This window comes from Rutilus rutilus (genome assembly GCF_951802725.1).
Source record: "Rutilus rutilus genome assembly, chromosome: 11".
NCBI classification, from domain to species: Eukaryota; Metazoa; Chordata; class Actinopteri; order Cypriniformes; family Leuciscidae; genus Rutilus; species Rutilus rutilus.
The window spans coordinates 39,042,049-39,064,851 of record NC_140216.1 but is presented as its reverse complement, the minus strand read 5'-3'; the positions used below and the strand labels follow the sequence as shown (position 1 = coordinate 39,064,851).

At 44.1% G+C, this 22,803-nt stretch overlaps 1 protein-coding gene across 2 annotated transcripts; it reads right to left on the bottom strand.

Annotated features, from left to right (window-relative positions):
* Positions 1–5,236: 5,236 nt before the first annotated feature.
* On the bottom strand, positions 5,237–21,994 carry LOC311299930 (patr class I histocompatibility antigen, alpha chain E-like). Of its 2 annotated transcripts, none has more exons than XM_084423889.1 (16): positions 21,818–21,994; positions 21,538–21,619; positions 14,112–14,381; positions 13,482–13,742; positions 9,503–9,784; positions 9,284–9,391; positions 9,004–9,207; positions 8,844–8,870; positions 8,377–8,391; positions 8,076–8,132; positions 7,893–7,973; positions 6,240–6,302; positions 6,120–6,158; positions 5,975–6,040; positions 5,822–5,860; positions 5,237–5,659 (listed from the first exon to the last, which is right to left on the bottom strand). In XM_084423889.1, the coding sequence occupies exons 2-16, from the start codon at positions 21,590–21,592 to the stop codon at positions 5,625–5,627; spliced, it is 1,602 nt and encodes a 533-aa protein (XP_084280015.1). In that variant the 5' UTR covers positions 21,593–21,619; positions 21,818–21,994; the 3' UTR covers positions 5,237–5,624. The 2 variants fall into 2 exon arrangements, with proteins under 2 accessions (XP_084280015.1, XP_084280014.1); XM_084423888.1 differs by having other exon boundaries at positions 21,538–21,629; positions 21,818–21,992.
* Between the last annotated feature and the right edge of the window lie 809 nt (positions 21,995–22,803).

Below are 22,803 nucleotides of genomic sequence, written 5' to 3'. Positions count from 1 at the left end.
AAGACAATAGTTTTACAATTGTTTATAGCACAAAAAGAAACACGCAAAAAAATAACATTTGAATACATTGAACACGCATTGAATATAAGATTATTCAGGCAACAGATCATACGAAAAAGAGTGCAATGTGCCGATAAAGTATTTTAGAGCTAATCAAAACTAATCAGAAAAGTTGCCTTTCCAAATTTCACTATAGCCTAAAATGCAACAGTTTATATATTACTCTAATGACTTTTCCTGGACTAGAAAACACTACTTTATTCCCTGGTATGTACAGGGTTTCCATGAGTCAGTAAAATAATAGAATAATAATAATATTAAAGTAACAGCCTGCAGTGTGTTGACTAAATTTAGTGTCTAGTTTCCTCAAAGTCGACATGAAACGAAAGTTGAGATAATCTTCTCTTCTCTATTGTGATGTATATCTGAGTGAAACACTTCTGGAACAAGAACAAATGTGGGCGGGGCTTGATTTTGTCCAATTGATTGGATGATTGGATGGTGGTGGTTTGCTATTGGCTGATCTCATGTGAGTGACAGGTTGCTCCGCCCTCGTCATCAGAGCAGAGAAGAGATGCACACGAATTAAAAAAGGCCTCAAAAAGCTGCTCAGAAAAAGTCAAATTACAGAAGAAACGGAGAGCAGGAGTGAGAGTTGAGAGCAGGAGTGTGTTGGTGGAGACGCGTATATTGTTACGTAATATGGCCTTTATGTTTCCTGATCACATATCGTCATAACACAGTGTCTGATGAAAACTGCGTTGACGGTGTGGAAACCTCCTATGACTGATGTTCGGGTGTCCACATACTCTTGGGACTGATGATGATGATGATGATGATGATGATGATGTAACATCTGATTCAACCAGAACAAACTCATGAGCAACTGCTTGATCTTCTGACTGGAGTCACTGGTGTCTTTTCTGTCTTAAACTGAAAAACAAACAAACTGCTAATTTACAGTCATTAAAAACTGCAGAAGTTCTGTTTTTATAACACCAATATATATAACCTTTATTTAAACAGGAAAAGTCCCATTGAGACACAGTCTCTTTTACAAGGGAGTCCTGTATAGCACAATTTTCAACCATGAGCTGAAAAACAATACATTACATAAATTAAATACAATGCAGATTTACACAAAGTTTACAAAATATTTACATAGAAAAAAAATGCAATGAGTTTAAAATATATAAACAAACGAAATAAGGACTAAAAGTCGAGATCTACCTACCATTAATTAAAACAAAAGCACTTGTCCGTCAGCATGTCAGATATTCTATTTTAAGGAAATTAGCGCACCAATCTTAAGCCTAGACTGGAGTTCGTTCCAGGACGAAGGGCCATAGTAAGACAGACTCCTCTTTCCTACTTCTGTCCTCATTCTTGGTACCTTACAATGTAGTCTGTAGATCTTAAATGATATGTACTTTGCATGTGAACAAATTTTAAACAGATATAAGAGGCAAAAGACCTAAAATAGCTTTATAAATAAAAGTGTGCCAATGTAGCATCCTGCGCACTTTGAGTGACGGCCAGTTTACCCTACTATATAAGATGCAGAGATGTGTCTGATAGCCAGCATTTGTGATGAACCCGAGAGCCGCATGATAAAGAGGGTAAAGCATTGACAAAGTAGAAGGACAAGCAAATTGATAAATGATATCACCATTATCAAATAGAAAACTATAAAAATATAAATAACTGACAGATTATTATTGTTATTTATATTTTGTTGAAATTAACTAAAACATTACCGAGGTTTGGCAGTGAAATGTCCTTGGATCTGCAGCGTCCTGAAACACAGAATAACAGCATTATATATATATATATATAATGTATATATATAATATATATATTGTATGTATATAAACACAAATTATTTGAAGAGAAACTACAGATCTTACTTGGCAGTGGTAACAGCAGGGCATTCTGGGTAACGGTGTTCTGATCAGTGTCTTCTCTCTCCATGGCTGGAAAACCACATCTATAGTTTCACATCTGTGTTTCTGACAGACTAAAACTACAAAACACAAGAACGTCTCAACTCACCGAAGTTAGGCAGTGAGAAGTTCTTGGAGCCCATCGCACCTATAAAAGTCATGAAGGACACGTTGAGTGAGTGAGATGAAGAATCAGCGTCAGATAAGAGATGAATTCAGATGTTCTGACCTCGAGCTGCTGCTGGAGTCGCTTCAGTTTCACACAGACTTTGAGTGTCATGAACCTCCTCAGCTGAAAGAGAACGAGAGGAGCCATTAATGAAACAGTGTGTCTGTGTGTGTGTGTGTGTTCAGGACCTACTGTGATCCTCCTCAGCTGAAAGAGAACGAGAGGAGCCATTAATGAAACAGTGTGTGTGTGTGTGTGTGTTCAGGACCTACTGTGATCCTCCTCAGCTGAAAGAGAACGAGAGGAACCATTAATGAAACAGTGTGTCTGTGTGTGTGAGAGAGAGAGAGAGAGAGAGAGAGAGAGACAGAGAGAGTGTGTGTGTGTGTGTGTGTGTGTGTGTGTGTGTGTGTGTGTGTGTGTGTGTGTGTGTGTGTGTGTGTGTGTTCAGGACCTACTGTGAACCTCCTCAGCTGAAAGAGAACGAGAGGAACCATTAATGAAACAGTGTGTGTGTGTGTGTGTGTGTGTGTGTGTGTGTGTGTGTGAGTGTGTGTGTTCAGGACCTACTGTGAACCTCCTCAGCTGAAAGAGAACGAGAGGAACCATTAATGAAACAGTGTGTGTGAGTGTGTGTGTGTGTGTGTGTGTGTGTTCAGGACCTACTGTGAATCTCCTCAGCTGAAAGAGAACGAGAGGAGCCATTAATGAAACAGTGTGTGTGTGTGTGTGTGTGTGTGTGTGTGTGTGTGTGTGTGTGTGTGTGTGTGTGAACCTCTTCAGTGTGTTCGTGTGTCTCTCTCTCTCTCTCTCTGTGTGTGTGCGTGCATGCGTGCGTGTGTGTGTGTGTGTGTGTGTGTGTGTGTGTGTGTGTGTGTGTGTGTGTGTGTGTGTGTGTGTAGGACCTACTGTGATCCTCCTCCACACTGGGATCTGTGGGGTTTTCTTCTTCTGGATCAGTGTTTAAAGCAGCTGCACATCTTTCTGGTCCTGATGAAGTTCAGAATGAATAAAATGATGGTTATTAAACATGTTCATGCATTTATCAGCTGTACAGTGACAGTAAACCAAACATTAATGCAGAGAGTTTTAATTTACGGGCCTTTTATCAACTCTGACTCCCTTTTTTCCTCCAGCAGTTCTGGCTTCATCTGTGTTTTATGAAGAGCTGCAGAATCACATGAAGTAATAAATAACACAGATGCTCAGTCGGCGAGTTAAACTGGTGTTTGAGTGATTAAAATTACAATTCATAAAAACGTCTTCCTCCAATTCCTCCATCCTCATTCTGGATAAAGGTCAGATGTTTAGAGTCTGGATGATGTCAATACAGTTTAACAGTAAGGATTCAACATCAGAGTTATGATACTAAACTTACAAATGAATAAGCTGCGATCCATAATGAACTTAATTTACATAGGAAAGAAATGTCTTTACTGAAATGTCCAAAACTGTATTTAAATACGGCAGAGAGATATTTATACATGTTTTACTGTGAAGTTGGAGAGTCTGGACGTGTTGGGAAACACTCTCAGTAACTGATCAGAAATCAGTGTCAAGAGTCATCAGTCAGGCAACAACGAAGTTGGAAGAAAAAAAGCGTGTAAAACTGTAAAGGATTAAAAGTATTTAGAGTAAGAAAGTAAACAATCACATCTGGTTTATAATGAGATGTTCTCAATACAGTTGCATTAAATGCTTAACATCTAAAAACAAAATGTACAAAATGTGCATGTTTTCCTGGTAGTGAGGAAGGTTTACCCATCAGCACTGCTTTACACCAGTGGTGTATACTGATGTACAGGGATGAGGAGGATTCACATTTGAGACGAAGGTCGAGTCTGTCAGCTTTCCTGTAGCTCAAACAGTAGAGCGCTGGTGCTTGCAACGCCAAGGTCATGGGTTTGATTCCCAAGGAAAGCAAGAACTGATAAGAATGTAAAATGTGTGCCTTGAAATGCAATGTAAGTCGCTTTGGATAAAAGCGTCTGCCAAATGCATTAATGTAAATGTCTGTCACTGACAATAGTGATGATACAGTAACAAACTAAACAATGGACGTCGGATAGACGTGCAGATCATGTCTATATTGGGTCTGTTGGTCCATGACATATTCTGGACATCTATTCGACGTCCAAACTAGGTCCACTATATGGACGTCCAACCATGACCCAACTTGGACGTCATATTGATGTTCAACATTGGACCTGGGTAATTTTTTTGGACGTCTATGACAGGTGCAGGAAATTTACACTATCCCACTGCGCAATGTGTCGTCGGAGTGACGTCATTTTCATGTAATTTTTGGACGTCCAAATTCGGTCCATTGAAGGGGTTGTTTTTTCAACGTCTTCCGCACGTCGGTAATTACATATTATTACGGTATTACATAATTATGTAATATTTTTTTTATTTACAAATATCAACATTGCTATTATCAACATGATTAATACATATGAATACAGAATATTTATAATTATTTAAGATCATTTTTCAAAAACTTCATCTCAGCATCAGGTGATAACTGGAGACTTGTATAAAGGTGTGATGCTGTAGCTCAAACAGTAGAGGCGCTTGTAACGGTAAGATCACGGGTTCGATTCCCAGGGAAAACATGAAGTGTGTGCCTAAAATGTAGCCTAAAGAAAGCGCTGTTTTGTTTGAGCGCACTGAGTGCGATTATTGTTTGGAAAAGACTTATCTAATAAAACACACGATCCACAGCAAGCCGACCCCGTCTCCTTCCTTCTTCCCACAAACTTTTGTGGACGGACGTCAACATTAGACGTGCAGAAGACGTCGAAAAAAGACGTCGCCTGGCGTTACAAAACAACCCCTTCAATGGACCGAATTTGGACGTCCAAAAATTACATGAAAATGACGTCACTCCGACGACACATTGCGCAGTGTTGTCATTGACTGGACACAGATTAGCACAGCTTTTTAAGATGGACATTTTAGTGTCTAGCAATGTCTATTTTTTTAATGAAATTTAGAGCCTTTTCAGAGGCGGCAGTAAAGCAGTAATATTAATATTAAATATGAGGAACTGCATAAGAACTGCACTTTGCAATGCGTCTCTTCTGAACATAAACCAACACATTCATTTCACAAAGGACCTTTTGAAATCAGTGATTTTATGAACAGGTGGTTATTAATACATTTCTAATACAAATAATGACTCATGTGTTTATAACACTCCTCCAGAGGTAGACGGAGCTCACCGGGATTTTCATGCAAGTAAAATAATAAAAGTGAATCATGTAAATAAATGTAACGTCATTTTGCTGGTTGATTGAGGATGTGCTCAAATATCCACACGGCTGATCTGATGTTTGACCTCCTGATGCTCTTGTAAACGCTGTGATAAACCTCATATTAATGGCCACGGGTTTATAATTGAACATGTATAAATGACTGTGATGTTCAGATCTCCATGTTCTTTAGGCTTTGATGATGGAAGTAAAGCTCTAGATCTGATTCTTCAAAACAACCTGAACATCCTCGATCTTCTAACCGGAGTCATCGCTGTCCTTTCTGTCTTGAGCTGAAGAAAACAACACAACATTTCATTTGAACTGACGGCCATTTAAAACTGGAGAACTTGTGTGTTTCTGGTTCAAAAACACCAAAATTAAATAGCAAACATTTCAAGTGCAAATGGATGAATATGTTGTTTATCTTTAGTTGAAATGAACTGAAACATTACTGAGGTTTGGCAGTGAAATGTCCTTGGATCTGCAGCGTCCTGAAACACAGAATAACAGCATTATCTTCATAATCAGCACAGATATGGCAACCATTTGAGTAGTTACAGTATGTTTCATGAAATGTAATTTGAAGGAGAGATTATTAACATTACTTGGCAGTGGTAACAGCAGGGCATTCTGGGTAATGGTGTTCTGATCTGTGTCTTCTCTCTCCATGGCTGGAAAACCACATCTATAGTTTCACATCTGTGTTTCTGACAGACTAAAACTACAGAACACAAGAAAGTCTCAACTCACCGAAGTTAGGCAGAGAGAAGTTCTTGGAGCCCATCGCACCTATAAAAGTCATGAAGGACACGTTGAGTGAGTGAGATGAAGAATCAGCGTCAGATAAGAGATGAATTCAGATGTTCTGACCTCGAGCTGCTGCTGGAGTCGCTTCAGTTTCACACAGACTTTGAGTGTCATGAACCTCCTCAGCTGAAAGAGAACGAGAGGAGCCATTAATGAAACAGTGTGTCTGTGTGTGTGTGTGTGTTCAGGACCTACTGTGATCCTCCTCAGCTGAAAGAGAACGAGAGGAGCCATTAATGAAACAGTGTGTGTGTGTGTGTGTGTGTGTGTGTGTGTGTGTGTGTGTGTGTGTGTGTGTGTTCAGGACCTACTGTGAACCTCCTCAGCTGAAAGAGAACGAGAGGAGCCATTAATGAAACAGTGTGTGTGTGTGTGTGTGAGATAGTGTGTGAGTGTGTGCAGGGCCGGCCCGAGGCATAAGCGAACTAAGCGGCTGCTTGGGGCCCCCTCGCCACCAGGGGGCCCCCAATCGAGTTTTTTTTTTTTTTTTTTTTTTTTTTTACATATTAATTAACTTAAACAAGTGACATAAATGAATGAAAGGATTAATAATTCAAGACAAGAAAATTCTGATATCATGATCAATATACCTGCCTACAACTGCTGCTGTGTCTGCCAGTGTTTGAGTCATGTGCATAACCTCGCGTGCATAGACAATTTGTGCGCAAATAAGTCACGGTAATGTTAAGCCATATACAAAAGTTTGATTTGATCAATGATTTATCCTTTAAATGTAATGATATTCAGAACAGAACAAGAAAAAAAAAAACTATAAACAAGCCAAAACGAAATAATTTAAAGTGAAAGTGAAAGTAAGCGGCGTTGGGCTCACGTATCTCTCTCATTAGAATCAAAATGTTTCAACATTCGCGATGGATTTGGATGGTAAACTATTCTTTATCATAGGCTTTGTACTTCACTCACGTTCCAATATCGACGGAAAAAATCATCCTCTTCACACGCGCAAAAATGTGCTTGGAAACATCACAGTGGAAGATTACAAAACTGGAATATGTTGTGTGTGTGTGTGTATGTGTGTGTGTGTGTGAGAGAGAGTCGCGGGCGCGATCGAACAGTGGAAACATAAAAACATACTCCGTCATGTTCATACAAGACATCATTCAAACTGCAAAGTGTTGCAAAACGTTGGAGGATATTTTGCAAATAATTTTTTTAATATGTTTTGTGACAGTTTGTTTTCAGAAGTTTCCAAGAGTTAGTAAAAGAGTTAAAACTTTTTAAAGTATCTATTTTTTATTAAGTATTTATTTTGTATTAATACATAACCTCATTGTATTAATTTATAATGTAACATTATAGCGTGACATTGTGTCAATAATCGTCAAGCACAGGTGACTCTGCGTGGTGGGAGGGGGGCCCCCAAATCAAATTCTGCTTAGGGCCCCCAAAAGGCTCAGGCCGGCACTGAGTGTGTGCCCTTGTTTATATTACATTGTGGGGACCAAATGTCCCCATAAGAATAGTAAAACCTGAGATCACCCCCATTGTGTGTCCCCACTTTTCAAAAGGCTTATAAATCACACAGGATGAGTTGTTTTGAGAAAGTAAAAATGCAGAATTTTAGGGGTAAGGGGTTAGAATATACAGTTTGCACGGTATAAAAACCATTACGTCTATGGAGAGTCCCCACAAAGATAGTGAACCAGACATGTGTGTGTGTGTGTGTGTGTGTGTGTGTGTGTGTTCAGGACCTACAGTGAACCTCCTCCACACTGGGATCTGTGGGGTTTTCTTCTTCTGGATCAGTGTTTAAAGCAGCTGCACATCTTTCTGGTCCTGATGAAGTTCAGAATGAATAAAATGATGGTTATTAAACATGTTCATGCATTTAGTCATCAGCTGTACAGTGACAGGAGCTTTTTAACAATTCAGACTCACTCATTTCCTCAAACAGTTCTGCTTCCATTTCCCATGTTCCCGAGTATTCCTCTTCACCTAAAATAAGGAATATTAACACAGTCAGTTTCCTCATATCATCTCATGTCACTTCAGTTTATGATCAGAGAGATCTGTGTAAAGATTTCAGAAGATTTTCTTTTGTATGAAGAATGATTTAATAAAATGATGTTGTGTGTGAACGGGTCGTTTTGATTTAGTTTGCTTCTTAATGATATGTTGATTTTTATGGTGAATAAATTGAACAATTAAAGAAAGTAAATATTAGTGAATGTGAACTCACGTATTCGCCCACGAGCTGAGAGAGAGAGAGAGAGAGAGAGAGAGAGAGAGAGAGAGAGAGAGAGAGAGAGAGAGAGAGAGAGAGAAACATGTCAACACTCTGGATGAAAGTACAGTAGAGAATGAATTATCATTTCAAAACAAATTAATGTAAATAATACAGAGATTATGATTTGTATTCATAAATATTAACACATACAGTCAGTCTCTTCATTTCACTTCAGTTTGTCATCATCAGAATGAGATGTAAAGATTTAATGCCAGATACACATCTTGACTCATAAACAGCTTGTGCAACATATATTTATTATTGGAACAGAACACTATTCTATGACTGAATTCTATAATTGTTTAGAAAGACTAATTGTTTTTGTTTTTTTGAAAAACAGCAGAGAAATACCTGAACTTATCAACCTGACAAATAGTTTGCTAAAATATACAAATTCTATATACTGTACATGGACTCACCTGATGATCCTCGATAACCATACCTGTCTAAAAGATACAGCGAGGAATGTTTAATGACACTGTTCTCTGATTCACAACAAGACTGATTACATGAGAGTGTTGCAGAACGTATGAATATATTTTATTATAGTGTTTCGACTTGTAGAAGAGTCAGACTCACATAATGGTCGTGGTGCTTCTGGTAATTTTGGTGGTTCTGGTAATTTTGGTGATTCTGGTAATTTTGGTGGTTCTGGTAATTTTGGTGATTCTGGTAATTTTGGTGGTTCTGGTAATTTTGGTGATTCTGGTAATTTTGGTGATTCTGGTAATTTTGGTGGTTCTGGTAATTCTAGGCCTTCATTCTGATGTTTCTGGTGAAATTCTGAAATTATAAATATTAACAGTCATTCTGCGCTTCTATTCATCCTATATCAAGGTCTTACAGGAATAATACTCACTTCGACGTTTAACACATTTTCTCAGCAGATAAAAAACTAGAAGAATGATGACAAGAAATACTAAAGCAACTATAAATCCAGTGAGCACCCGCAGCCGGACATTCACTTCTGTCACAGAAAAACAAAAAGATTTAGTTCAGTTCTAATGAAGCAAACGTAACAGTAATAATGAAGTGATCTTGTGAAAGCTAGATAAACTCTGATGACTGATCCTGTTACCGCAGCGGATGATGAGCGGTTCAGTCAGAGTCTGGTGCTTCACCACACACTGATACTGGGATCTTTCAGACGGCAGGATCTCCAGGCTCTTCTTCAGCTGAAAGGATCCGTCAGCGTTCGGTCTGATTCCCTCTGAGTTCAGCTGATCATCAGGGACCGGCGTCTGATCGTGTCTGATCTCCATCTGCACATGTTTAGGGTAGAAGCCTGTGGCCAAACACACCAGCAGAGACGTGACTGAAGATCCAGACGCTTTTACAAGAGTGTGAACACGAGGACGAGCTGCAGGACAGACAATGAAAATAATAAACCTGCATGAAAGACTGCATTTGTTGCCCCCCTGGCCTGGTGAGTGTCGGGGGGGTGAGTGTGATTTTAGATCCTGTATATAGAAACAATGAGACGAAAACTTTAGCTTCTGTTCAGCTCAACTGCAGTATTTATTCTGCTTCCACAAAGGAAAAAAGTAATGTTTGACTCCTTGAGGTAATAAACAAAATGCTTGTAGCCTCAGGTATTTCACAGTACTTTGTTTTAAGATATCACCATATCTTCAGAAAATACCCAAATATATAATGGAAGAATAATAACGGAAGCACAGTAAAATAAAACATATTAATGTCCCTACTTTCCATTGTGCTTCATTTGACATGAATTGTATATTGACCAGTTGAACAACAACATTTTTTACTTGTTCTCATTTGGTTCTTGTAATAAACATTAGTTCCATCACATTACACAAATTACTAAATTTGCATCACTTTTAAAGTCAACTACTCTGTTTAAAACACAGGAAAAACGTTTAACATGATGTGTTATACACACATTAGCACTAAATGCATTTTCAGATCAGTTAACAACACAAAACAAGACCATTCGCGTTTCTATTGTTTACTTGGTTACCCATGGCAACAGGTCCGCTAGCTTAGTATGGCCAGAGACTATTTATTATGAGACATGCCACTTCCTCAATCCTCAATACAACTATATAAGGAAAACCCGTAACGGCAAAGATGGCGGTTGTGTGCACATGTCCCGCCCCTCCCGCTGGTAAGCCAATCATCTGCTTTTAAAAGTAAAGCCAGGAAACATTTAAGCCTATCGTCTGGTTCCACTGGCGCATGCGCACAGTTGAGGTTTTGCGACAGCGGAGAGAGAGAGAGCGCCCCGGTCGCGCGCGCGCTCTCTCTCTCTCTCTCTCTCTCAGAGCCAGGCATAAGTGTAAACAAGACTTCACCGTCTCCAAATTAAGCGCTGTCTTGCTCTCTCTCCCGCACGCGTATTAATCAAAATAAAACAACATTATGGTAAAAGGTCGGAAGACCGAAGTTTCATGTGAAGCATTCTGAGATTTTTTTTTTCCTGAATTACCGCTGGGTGTGATTTGTGCTAAAATACGTTGCCTTATCTTCTCTGAAATGCATTCCGCACATTCAGCTGACATAAAATTACTCTCTAAATAAACGAAAAAACCTATCCAGTGATGTAATGTTTTCTGTGTTGACACTAACCTTGTGGGATGTCCATGTCCTAACTGCTGGGATAATCACACAACCGTATGACACGTCCAATTCGCGAACTAATGACTCTTTTGAACCGATTCATGTAAATGAATAGTTAAAACAACTTATCTATATAATACATTGTTATTACTGATAAAGTGCAAACCTGCTTATATTTAAATAATGGAGAACAATATTGACATTGATTATTGCACAACACCGGCATTCTGGATAGAGACGTAAATGAAGTTGGTGTCGTAAACTCTTGCGCATGCGTAGTAAAGTATAACCTGTGGGGAAAAAGGCATTTTAAACCTTATTTTGGGGCAAAGTCATCAAACTTTTTCAGCGATTTTTATCATATTTTACTGCTGTTTCTATACATGCAGTTTTTATGTCCCGGTGACCAGTTAAAGTGCAGTTCTGACTCTCTGCCCATTCATTTAGATAGGAGCCTGGTCTTGTTAGTCCGAAATAGCTGCCCGGAGGCGTTGCCAAGATGGCGGCCGAGTGGCACGACTTGCCTAAAAGGACTTTGGTATGGCAGTGTATTCACCTTATTTTTAACGGAAATACGGACGCAGCCAGTTGACGGTATTTTGTGCGAGACTTCCGGTAAGGCACTTCCGGTCACTGGCGAGCGTTGTTTGTAACAACAAACTCATCGTTATGGCTTCGAGGAAGACCGGGATTGTTTGTGCAGTTAGAGGTTGTCATAATAACTGGCACAAAAGAAAGATTTACTTGGAGCAGGAGTGTTTTAATCATCGAATTATTGACATTTTAATAATCAGGCGCCCTATACGACCGGCGACACACTGGCTGCATGGCGTTTCTGTTGCGTGGTGTTTTCTATGTCTTTGCACACCAGAAACGTCTCTGACGAGGCGTTGCTGCTGCTAGGTGACATGATAAGCCTCATTGGTGATATATTCGACATATGGGGAGAGAGTTGTGGAAGGCACTTAATGTTAAACATAAATATATAGCAGCAAAGACAACGACGGCAAAATAGGCTACAGAATATTTCGTTCTGTATTGACAGGTGCAATATTTGACAATCGATAATATATATATATTTTTTTTACATTTAGGCTATATCTGCATTTATGTCAAAACCTAAATTCAAACATCAAAATGTCATTAATATGTATTCATATCAAAATGACATACAAACATATTTTCCTATTCTATTTTGCCTGGAAACGCTTCCAAAACGCTTGCGTGTCGCGTGAAAAATAGGCATCGATTCTATTTCTAGCATGCACGCGTTTTCCCAGTGCAAGTGTGCAAGCTCTAAATAACCGGTTAACATGGGAGCCGAAATAACGGACACGCCACGCAGCCCATTTGAAGAAACGACCGTATGTTTGTTCTTTTCATTTCGTGAACACAAGACCTACAGAAGACCACCCGATACCAGAAAAGTGGCTGGGCTACGAAGTCTGAATAAAAACTCCAAGGAGAAACAAAATCATTATAGTAACCCTGTATAAAATCTAGTCATCATGGCATTTATTTTGTATGATTTATAATTATTTATAGCCATCTATGATCTACTTATTGCTATCATGTGCTTTGGTTGCATTCTGATGACATTATTAATACATTTGACATGACAAAATAGCCTAACCTCCATAGATATATTAACTTAGTCCAGCGTTGGCTCGACCGTGTTTAGGGCGGTGCTGAAGTCGCCGGCGAAGTTTTGGCAATCTGCCAGCTAGATGCATGAGTGTTTTCAACCAGGTCCAGTACCCGACCTGGGTGAGGCGGGGCTTTAGTTCTTTGTTGTATTCATCTGCTACGGCATGTGTAACATTTTTCTGTCAACTCTGCATAATCCTTCGCAATCGATATCGTTAGTTAGCCCAGAGAAGCGAGGAAACGGAAGTGCCGCACAAAAACCGGAAACTGGACCCATATTTACTTCCGCGTTCGAAAATAAGGTGAATAGCTGAACGTCACTATTTCACAGATTACGGCAAAACTACTCAACTCTAAACATTGCACGTACTCACTACAGATTCACAACACTCTTATCTCTTATACTGAGATACATGCATACCATTTTGAGGAACATTAACCCACCTGTATATAGAAACAATGAGACGAAAACTTTAGCTTCTGTTCAGCTCAACTGCAGTATTTATTCTGCAGCGCTTGTCTCACAATGGTTTTAAGTTCCTCCCGGCGCTCAGCGCCATCTAGTGACCTCTATAAGTATCGCCCACCATAGTAACAAGTACAATACAATGAAATTGGTCTCTTCGTAACTATTTAGTACACATTATCATAAAAAAATTATATGGGTGTCTATTTTTCCCACATTGTTTATTTTTGCGATAAATGGTAGTATAATAAACTGTGCTAACTCAATTACCCTTTTTTTTATCTCTTATGCCTAACTTTGAACACTTTTGTTTAACCCTTTACACATTCAAATATCAACTCTAGAGATTCTGATGGAAACTCACATTCCATGATGATCTTTCCCTCTCGCTGAAGTTCAGTGAATCTGGTTAATGTTTCCACACATTTCCTCTCCAGGCTGGAAACTGACTCTCTGTCCCAGATGATGTCATGGTCGAGGACTAAAGGCTTCCAGTGCATTGAGAGGTCAAAGGTCAAGGTCTGACCATCATAGGCGTATTCATCAGAACCATGAAGAAACGTTACTGAACCATTAGAGTGACTTTCAACTGCACAGCCGTGCCTCCACTGAAGAACATGAAGATCTAGAGAAACACAGAAGATTAAGAACAGAAGATACAATGGTTATCTTTTATATATATATATATATATATAAATATTACAAGTAGAAGATTTAACTGTGAAATGTATTTGCATGCCAAATTGGCAGAAAATATACTCTCTCATAACACACTTATCATGTTCTAAAATATATGTATATTGTACATGTTAGTTAACTGCAAAAATGATATAAAATCAACCAATTTAAGAAAATGTGAATAATATGCAGCCAATTTTTACGTTCATATCAGCATTAGTAAATTGTTTGATCTCATATATGTTAATTTTTTAATGGAAATGAAATTTGCTCGCATTACTTAACATAAGTTTACTCTAAACATAAACATAATTACCCGTGTCCCGTGTGCTGTTCTCATTCCTCTTGTCCATCAGTGTTTTAATGTTGATCTGAAGCCACTGTTGTTTATAATGCAGATCATCACTTTCATTAAAGAGTCTCTCAGATTCCTCACACAATCGAGTCATGAAATCTGCTTTATTCACACTGTTACACAAACTCATCTGTATGTCATCGAGTTCGACTGAGTTGTAGAATTCATAAATGTCTCCAGACATCAGAGGTTTAGATACGGCGCTGTATGTGTAGTATAGAGAGTGCATTTCTGAAATAATAAGAAAAAACAAGCTTGTTCAAACAAGAAAAATGTCATGCATCATTTGTTGCAGGCACATGTCCAAATCCTTATCCTAAATCAGTAACACTTTAAAATAAGGTTCTCTTACGAGAGGTTCTCTCGTATTGCGTAAGCTAGCTTACGCTGCGGGAAAGTCTCCTTTCTCGAGATACTGAAGCCAAAAATTATCCTAATTTTTTAAAACTTGTCAACGCAGTGCGGCAGCCTGCAGACCTAGGGCAAGCGAATCGCGTGCCCATTGGCTGCTCTGCGGCAACTGCAGCAGCCTATGGCTGAGCCTTGCGTGTGACGTCACGTCCAATGAGCGCGCTTGGCGCGCTTAGTGCGTCACAGCCCGTCATTAGGGGTGTGGCTTAGCGTATATAAGCAAGGAACAGAGGCTGCTTCGCTGATTTCTGTCTCTTCAGCGAAGCTCTTCGCATCGCTGATCTCCGAGGAAGCCGCCGTCGAATCCAGCGACCAGCACGCCGAGGATCTCAGCCTGAGGACGCCGGCCGCTCGCCGCCTTCAGCCTTCCCTGCCTGCTGCGCCATCCGGCATATATATATCCTTTTCTGCTCTGTGTTGTGTGTTTGTGTGTCCGCCGCGACACACTTGCATCTAAAAGAGCGCGAGGCGTTGTTTCAAATACCTCGCACATCCTGTGGCTCGTGCAGAGCCGCGCTCAGCGACGGAGACCGCCACGTGCTGTGCGCTCTCTGCCTGGGCTTTGACCACGCTGTTCGCGCTCTCTCCGAGGGTGGCTGCGAACAGTGTGAGGAGTTACCGATGTCGACCCTACGGGCTCGACTCGCTAAGTTTGAAGAAACTCCACCTTCTCCGGCCGCTTCTTCCGGGCCACGAAAGAAGAAACGTCGCTCTCAAAGGCCGCCGGAACTGGACGCTACAGCTGAGTGCTCGCCGGAACCTCTCCCGCGAGCCTCGCTCTCTCCTTCCCCCCCACCCTTCACCGACGCGCAGCGGCCGGCCACTGCCCGCACTGCCGTCGCCCTGGGGGATGATGCAGATGATGCCGCTGACAGCTGCTCTCTGCTCGCGTCTGACAGCGAGGAGTGGTCGGGCTCTCACCGCTCCGCCCCCTCGACTCTGGAGTCTTCTCGAACCCGCGCTAGTGTTGACGCAGAGCTTCTCCGCCTCCTCACTTTAGCGGTCGAGAGAATGGGACTGGATTGGTCCCCACCTAAGGAGCCGGAGCCCAATCGCCTTGACGGGTTTTTTCTGCCTAGCCGCCGCCCTGCGCCTGCCTCTAGGTCAGCACCCTTCCTGCCTGAGCTCCACGCCGAGCTCTCTAAGTCCTGGAACGCTCCGTTCTCCACCAGACTCCGCCCGCCAGTCTCCTCGGCTCTCTCCCAGGTGGACGGAGCCGCCGAGAACGGCTATAACGGCATCCCCGCCGTTGAGGATGCTGTGGCAACGCACCTTTGCCCGCCGTCTGCTAGATGGCGCTCAAAGTCTGCCCTGCCGTCTAAAGCCTGCAGGACCACCTCAGCTCTCGCCGGCCGCGCTTTCGCCGCCTCCGGCCAGGCTGCTTCCGCCCTGCACTCAATGGCTATTCTTCAGATCCTTCAAGCCGACCTCCTCCGTGAACTGGACGAGAAGGGCTCGGATCAGTCTGCCTTAACCGATCTGCGCAGCGCTACGGATCTCGCGCTGCGCGCTACCAAGACCGCTGCTCAAGCCATCGGCAGATCCATGGCCGCGCTCACCGTCATCGACAGACACCTTTGGTTGACGCTCGCGGACATGAGTGAGTCAGAGCGCGCTGTGTTTCTGAACGCACCACTCTCGCCCACCGGCCTCTTCGGCCCTGCGGTCAGCGGAATTGTGGATCGGTTCTCTGAAGTACAGAAGGCGTCGCAGGCGATGGACCTCTTCCTGCCCCGCCGTTCGAGCTCAGCCACAGGCCGCCCTCAAACTCAGCCTCCTGTGCGCAGCTCTAACCAGCGCTCTTCCAGGCCCCCCAGCGCTTCGCAGCGACGCCAGGGCAATCGCCCCAGGTCGCGCTCGACCAGCCGTCACAGACCGCCGCCCCCACGGGGCCCGCGGCCCAAGATCGCGTTGAAGCCCGAGCCCGCGAAGTCCTCCTAGCATCCGGAAGGAGGAAAAGATGGTTGAGTCCCGCTACGGCCGGACCGCCATCAAAACGCACAGCTCTGTCAGTCCCCTATGTTCAGGCTACTGCAGCAGCACACACCGCAGCCAACGAGCCAGTATTAACACTCGCTCGCCTGCACACAAACGCCGTTTTCACGGCGACCCAGATAAATCTCAAAAAGAGTATAAGTGCTTTAAGTGTAGAAAATGTGCCCACACCCATGTGCTCACTGCTTCACACAAGTACAATCCCCATGGTAACGCGCCCAGAGCGCTCTCTCATAAAGCGGCCTCACACCGCTCGAGTACTAAATGTAGTAAATGTGCCCACACTTCCGTGCTCACAACTACTCGCTGCTCGCTCTGTCACTCAGTTACCTCAAATTGCTACGGCTCAAGCCGCAGGGGTATTAAGTGTAGAAAAAGTGCCCACTCCCGTGTGCTCACTGCCTCACACAGACCAGGTTCCCATGGCAACGCGTCCAGAGCGCTATCTCTTAAAGCGGAAACTTTCCGCTCGAGCATCAAGTGTAGGAAATGTGCCCACAGCCCTGTGCTCACACCTGCCCACTGCCCGCTCTGCCAGACAGGTTGCAAACCTCATAAAGCCCCCAAACACTGGCCGTGTCATAAGTGCAAATCCCGCGCCAGCTCACGAGCACGCGCGCCCACTTTCAGACACCATAATCCCCACGCCGCTCTCGCGCCTGGGTTATTTGACAGCAGTTCACGCTCCATCGCCCGAGATCGAGCTACTAAATTCTGCACAGTCGGCCAGCCCTGTTCTTCTGCTCTCGTGTCCGAGCATCGGCGGCGCGCGCGCCGCCCCGTCTTCTCTGATACAGGTTCCCCATCCCGCGCAACGCGGCGATCTGAACCCAGAGACCATTCGACCCCTAGCTATGCATGCAAAAGCATGGGAGGCTATTCAGGGCGCGTCAGAATGGGTGCTCAACACCATAAGACACGGTTATTCGCTCCAATTTGCTCGACGCCCTCCGCACTTTCTAGCGCAGACGGAAACGAAAGTGAGTTTGGAAACAGCACATCTGCTCCAAGCAGAAATAACAAAGCTGCTGCGAAAAGGGGCCATAGAACAGGTGCATCCTTCCCTGAGCGAGTCAGGCTTTTACAGCCGTTACTTCCTCGTTCCCAAGAAGGACGGAGCATTAAGACCTATTTTAGATCTGAGACATCTGAACAAGGCTCTCATGAGACGGCCGTTCAGGATGATTACAACCAGACAGATCCTCGCGCAAATTCGCCCAGGAGACTGGTTTATCTCTCTCGATCTGAAAGACGCGTATTTCCAGATCCAGATAACCCCCTGTCACAGGCCATTTTTGAGATTCGCCTTCGACGGTCGAGCTTATCAATACACAGTCCTGCCGTTCGGCCTGTCTTTAGCACCCCGTACATTTACGAAATGCATGGACACGGCTCTCGCTCCCCTGAGGAGTCAGGGAATGCGAATTCTGAACTACTTGGACGATTGGCTCGTTCTAGCGCAGTCAGAGACAGAACTTGTGTCTCACAGAACAGCGCTACTCGACCACCTGGAGGGTCTGGGTCTAGCGGTCAACTGGACCAAGAGCTCGCTCTCGCCCCGGCAGTCGATTTCCTTTCTCGGAATAGAACTGGACTCGGTGGCGATGACGGCCAGATTGTCGGAGCAGCGCGCGCGCCGCATCCAGCGCCTCGCTGCATCCTTCAAAGAAGGCAACCGGGTTCCCCTGAAGGCATTTCAGCGCATTCTGGGGCATATGGCCTCAGCTGCAGCAGTGCTTCAGCTGGGTTTACTGCGCATGCGCCCGCTTCAACGCTGGCGTATCCCATCGAGCCTGGGCGACCGGCGGCTCGCTAATCAGAGTGACTCAGGTCTGTGTCTCAGCCCTGCAGCCCTGGCTAGCAGCCGAATGGTATCACACGGGAGTGAATATGGGAGTGGTTTCACACCGGAAAGTTGTCTCAACAGACGCGTCCAACCTAGGTTGGGGAGCGCTCTTCGAAGGCAGACCGGTCTTTGGCCACTGGTCAGACCAGGAGAATCTCCTACACATAAACTGTCTAGAGATGCTCGCGGTCGAGAAAGCGCTCATGCACTTCCTCCCTTTCCTCCATGGTCACCATGTTCTAGTCCGCACGGACAACACTTCAGTAGTGGCCTATGTGAACCGCCAGGGCGGTGTCAGATCAAAGCAACTCTGCGCCCTGACAGAACGCCTCCTCGTATGGGCTCAGCACTCTCTGCGCTCTCTGAGAGCATCGCATGTGCCTGGCCATCTGAACGAGGGCCCCGACAGACTGTCCAGGGACAACGTTCCCCCTGGGGAGTGGTCTCTACACCCAAAAACAGTCCAGTCGCTGTGGCGCCGCTTTGGCAGAGCGAAAGTCGACCTATTTGCGTCAAAAGACAACGCACACTGCCCAGCGTTCTTTTCGAAGAGCGAGGACGCGCTGGCCCAGCCTTGGCCCAGCGGCCCGCTATATGCGTTTCCACCAGTCTCTCTGCTGCCTCAGGTCATCGAGAGAGTCAGGGAAGCACGCCACACAGTGCTCCTCATAGCCCCGTTCTGGGAGAACCAAGCTTGGTTCCCGGAACTCATACAATTGGCAGACTCAGCCCCTTGGCCGATTCCGGTGCGGAGAGACCTTCTCTCTCAAGCCCGTGGCTCGATTTGGCATCCCCACCCAGAGCACTGGTCTCTGCATGCGTGGAGCCTCAACAATTACATGCTGATCTACCAGAAGGGGTGATGAACACGATCATACAATCTAGAGCCCCCTCCACGAGGCGGCTCTACACGTCTAAATGGTCTGTGTTTAACAAATGGTGCACTACCAGAGGGCTCAATCCACAGACATGTGGGGTCTCGCAAGTATTGTGCTTCCTTCAAGAGCTACTGGACGCGGGCAGGTCCCCCTCCACGCTCAAAGTCTATGTCGCGGCCATTTCAGCGCTCTCTGTTTCAGAGCCGGGCCGCGCATTAGGAAAGAACGAGTTTGTCATCCGCTTCCTTAGAGGAGCGAGGAGGATGAACCCCCCGCGACCCCCTTCGGTTCCTATGTGGGATCTTTCACTGGTCTTAGACGCACTGAAAGCACATCCCTTTGAACCCTTAGAAACTGTGGACATGAAATACCTCACGCTCAAAACCGTTTTTCTGATAGCACTGTCTTCAGTAAAACGTGTGGGAGACCTTCACGCGTTATCCACTAACGCTGCGTGCCTCGAGTTCGGACCCAATGACTCTAAAGTTATTCTCAGACCGAGGCATGGGTACGTCCCAAAAATTTTGGGCACTCCCTTCAGAGCGCAGGTCATTTCCCTTTCAGCCCTGCCGAATACTGGCTGCGAGGCAGATAGTCACCTCCTCTGCCCAGTTAGGGCGCTGAGAAGCTATATTTCGCGCTCCGCCGCCTTCAGGCGTTCAGAGCAGCTTTTTGTTTCGTTTGGTGGGCGCACCAAGGGTCTCGCCGCCTCGAAACACACCCTGTCCAGATGGATAGTCGATGCTATCGCAGCTGCTTACGCATCTAAAAACCTGCAGTGCCCTTTGGGCATTCGGGCACACTCCACCAGAGGCATGGCCTCATCGTGGGCGTGGTCCAGTGGGATTCCCATTCATGACATTTGTGCAGCGGCAGGCTGGGCCTCCCCCTCCACATTTGTTAGGTTTTACAACCTGGAAGTTCCCGCTTTGCAGGCCAAAGTGCTATCAGTCTAAGTCTCGCGTAAGCCAGCCCACTGTCTGTGCGCGGGCTACGCTGCTGATTTAGCTCTACTGGTTGAGCTACACTATATGGAAGTGTTAGTTGGACCGGCTGTGCCGCTCCCTGCCCCATATTAGGTGCTTGTGTACTGTGGTATCTTGGCCGCCCAGCTCCGCTTCGCGTTCCCTGGGCTCCCCATGGGATTCATTCAGGATGCTGGGCGCGCGCACGGCGTTGACAAAGGTGTTCCCGCAGCGTAAGCTAGCTTACGCAATACGAGAGAACCTCTCGTACGAGAACGTACTCGGTTACTAAACGTAACCTCTGTTCTCTCTAGAGAGGGAACGAGTATTGCGTAACCCGCCGTGCTCTCGCCACGAGCTCATTTCGCTTCATGCGACAGAAACCAGCGAAGCAGCCTCTGTTCCTTGCTTATATACGCTAAGCCACACCCCTAATGACGGGCTGTGACGCACTAAGCGCGCCAAGCGCGCTCATTGGACGTGACGTCACGCGCAAGGCTCAGCCATAGGCTGCTGCAGTTGCCGCAGAGCAGCCAATGGGCACGCGATTCGCTTGCCCTAGGTCTGCAGGCTGCCGCACTGCGTTGACAAGTTTTAAAAAATTAGGATAATTTTTGGCTTCAGTATCTCGAGAAAGGAGACTTTCCCGCAGCGTAAGCTAGCTTACGCAATACTCGTTCCCTCTCTAGAGAGAACAGAGGTTACGTTTAGTAACCGAGTACGTTTCATTTGTTAATATTAGTTAACTAGTATCACAATCAAGTCATGATTAATTTCCTGCTCTGTTTAGTTTCTAGTTCATGCGGTCTCTGTCTGTTGTGTAGTTAGCTCTGAACTTCCTGAATGTTTATTAAAGTTTACTTCTATATTTCATTCTGTGTCACGCATCTTTCTCTGTGGATTATACTACTCACACTAACCGAAACAATTAGTTAACATAAAAATCATTTAAAAGATACTTTAAAAATGTCGGAGTCGAAATGTGGGAGTCAAATAGGCACAACACCTGGTAACAGGTACGGAGTGATCACACCAGTCAAAAGATCTGGACTTTGAGGGTCAAACATGCTCAGGTATGGTTCAGATCGCCTAGCGTGAGAATACACTTGTAGGACATTATTGAGAAGTTTTACCCCTAAATTTGATCAATTTAAAGGTAAAATCAAACACACTGAACATTAAACAGTACCAAACTTCTCAGCACAGATCATTTTGAACCTTGTGAATAAATAATCTTTACAGTCTACAGACACATGTGCATGTGAGAATATGGAAACAAACGGAGTCCTTACCACTCTGAGAGGAAGATAAAGCTGAAATCAGGAGGAGAACTGTGATCGAGGCCATTCCTGATCTCTGGGTTTCAGCGGGAAACTGTAAAAAACTACAGAATCACAGACGAACAAATGTGAAAATAAAAATGATGCTGTGCAGGGTTCCCATGTCTGTGTAACAAGAACCAGCCCAAAGGCCAATCAGAAATAGACTAAAACCAGTCCAACGACCCTATCCAAATATCAAAACTCAACATAGCTAAAATGTTTTACAGTCACTGTTGTGCATTGTACTTACACAATTTTATTAATCCATATACCCAACGAAACGTGACAGTTCATCACACACAGGAAAAGAGGAATGAAAAGAAAAAAGTGTCACGAGTCATATAAGTACAAGAAATAAACAGGAACTTCTACACCAGTTTGTTTTTACCACAGTGATGAGCAGTGGTTTTTGAATGAGGGCAACAAACGTCATGATAATCTTTGAAGAAGCTTGACAATCAACCCACAGCAAAAGCTGAAAACGGCAAACCGCAAACCTGGCATCTAGATGATGTGTACTTCTGTTTTGAAATAGTACAACTCCCTTATTTCCGGCTACAGGAATTTGACCGTCATTGTTTTCTGGAGTCAGACGAGCCGATTTATAATGTGTGCAAAACAAAGAGTTTTTAATTTTCAGAGACAGCAGAAGAAAACATATGATTGCTGTTGTGTCCCACTATATACAGCTTCTTCAAAGTTCAACTGAACTTTAAGTTTTTGTCGACCGAGAAAACACTGGCTCATGAACACACGCCGAGACCGTTTTTCTGCTTCCAGTTGCAAGAAGCTCTGTATCAGACATTTAACCAGTGACCAGCTCATTAAACCACAGAGAACTGAGGGATGGAGGAGGTTAGGAACCAGTGCAGTGCCAGAACTCTTTACCTGGAATGAATATACACTTAAACCAGCGTGGCCCAGTGTGTGGGAGAGGAGAGAGAGAGACCCGTCGAAGTTATCGAATGTTGAACTCGTACCTGTAAGTAACGATGGGTCATCATGATCACTGTGATGTTCCTGAGACATCATCATCATTAGACATGGCTTGTGCTAAAATACACGATCTGTCCCATAAAGTCGGGAGCTGAAGAAGCTGCTACAGGAGCTGTTTACTTCTGGCTGTTTACAGGTAAGCCTGCAGTTTGCTACAAGATAAAAACCCTAATGGTTAGAAAACCAGCTAAATAAACATTTACTACATTGTTTTCAACCCTGGCCCTGGAGCATTTTTAT

What these genes read in the sequence shown, in the direction of transcription:
- LOC311299930 (XM_084423888.1), bottom strand. Translation starts at nt 21,861, where the DNA reads ATGAACTGTCACGTTTCGTTGGGTATATGGATTAATAAAATTGT. An exon ending in ACCGCTCATCATCCGCTGCG is followed by an intron (nt 9,392 to 9,502) that starts GTAACAGGATCA and finishes TTTCTGTGACAG; the next exon opens with AAGTGAATGTCCGGCTGCGG. An exon ending in AGAACTGTTTGAGGAAATGA is followed by an intron (nt 7,974 to 8,075) that starts GTGAGTCTGAAT and finishes GAACTTCATCAG; the next exon opens with GACCAGAAAGATGTGCAGCT.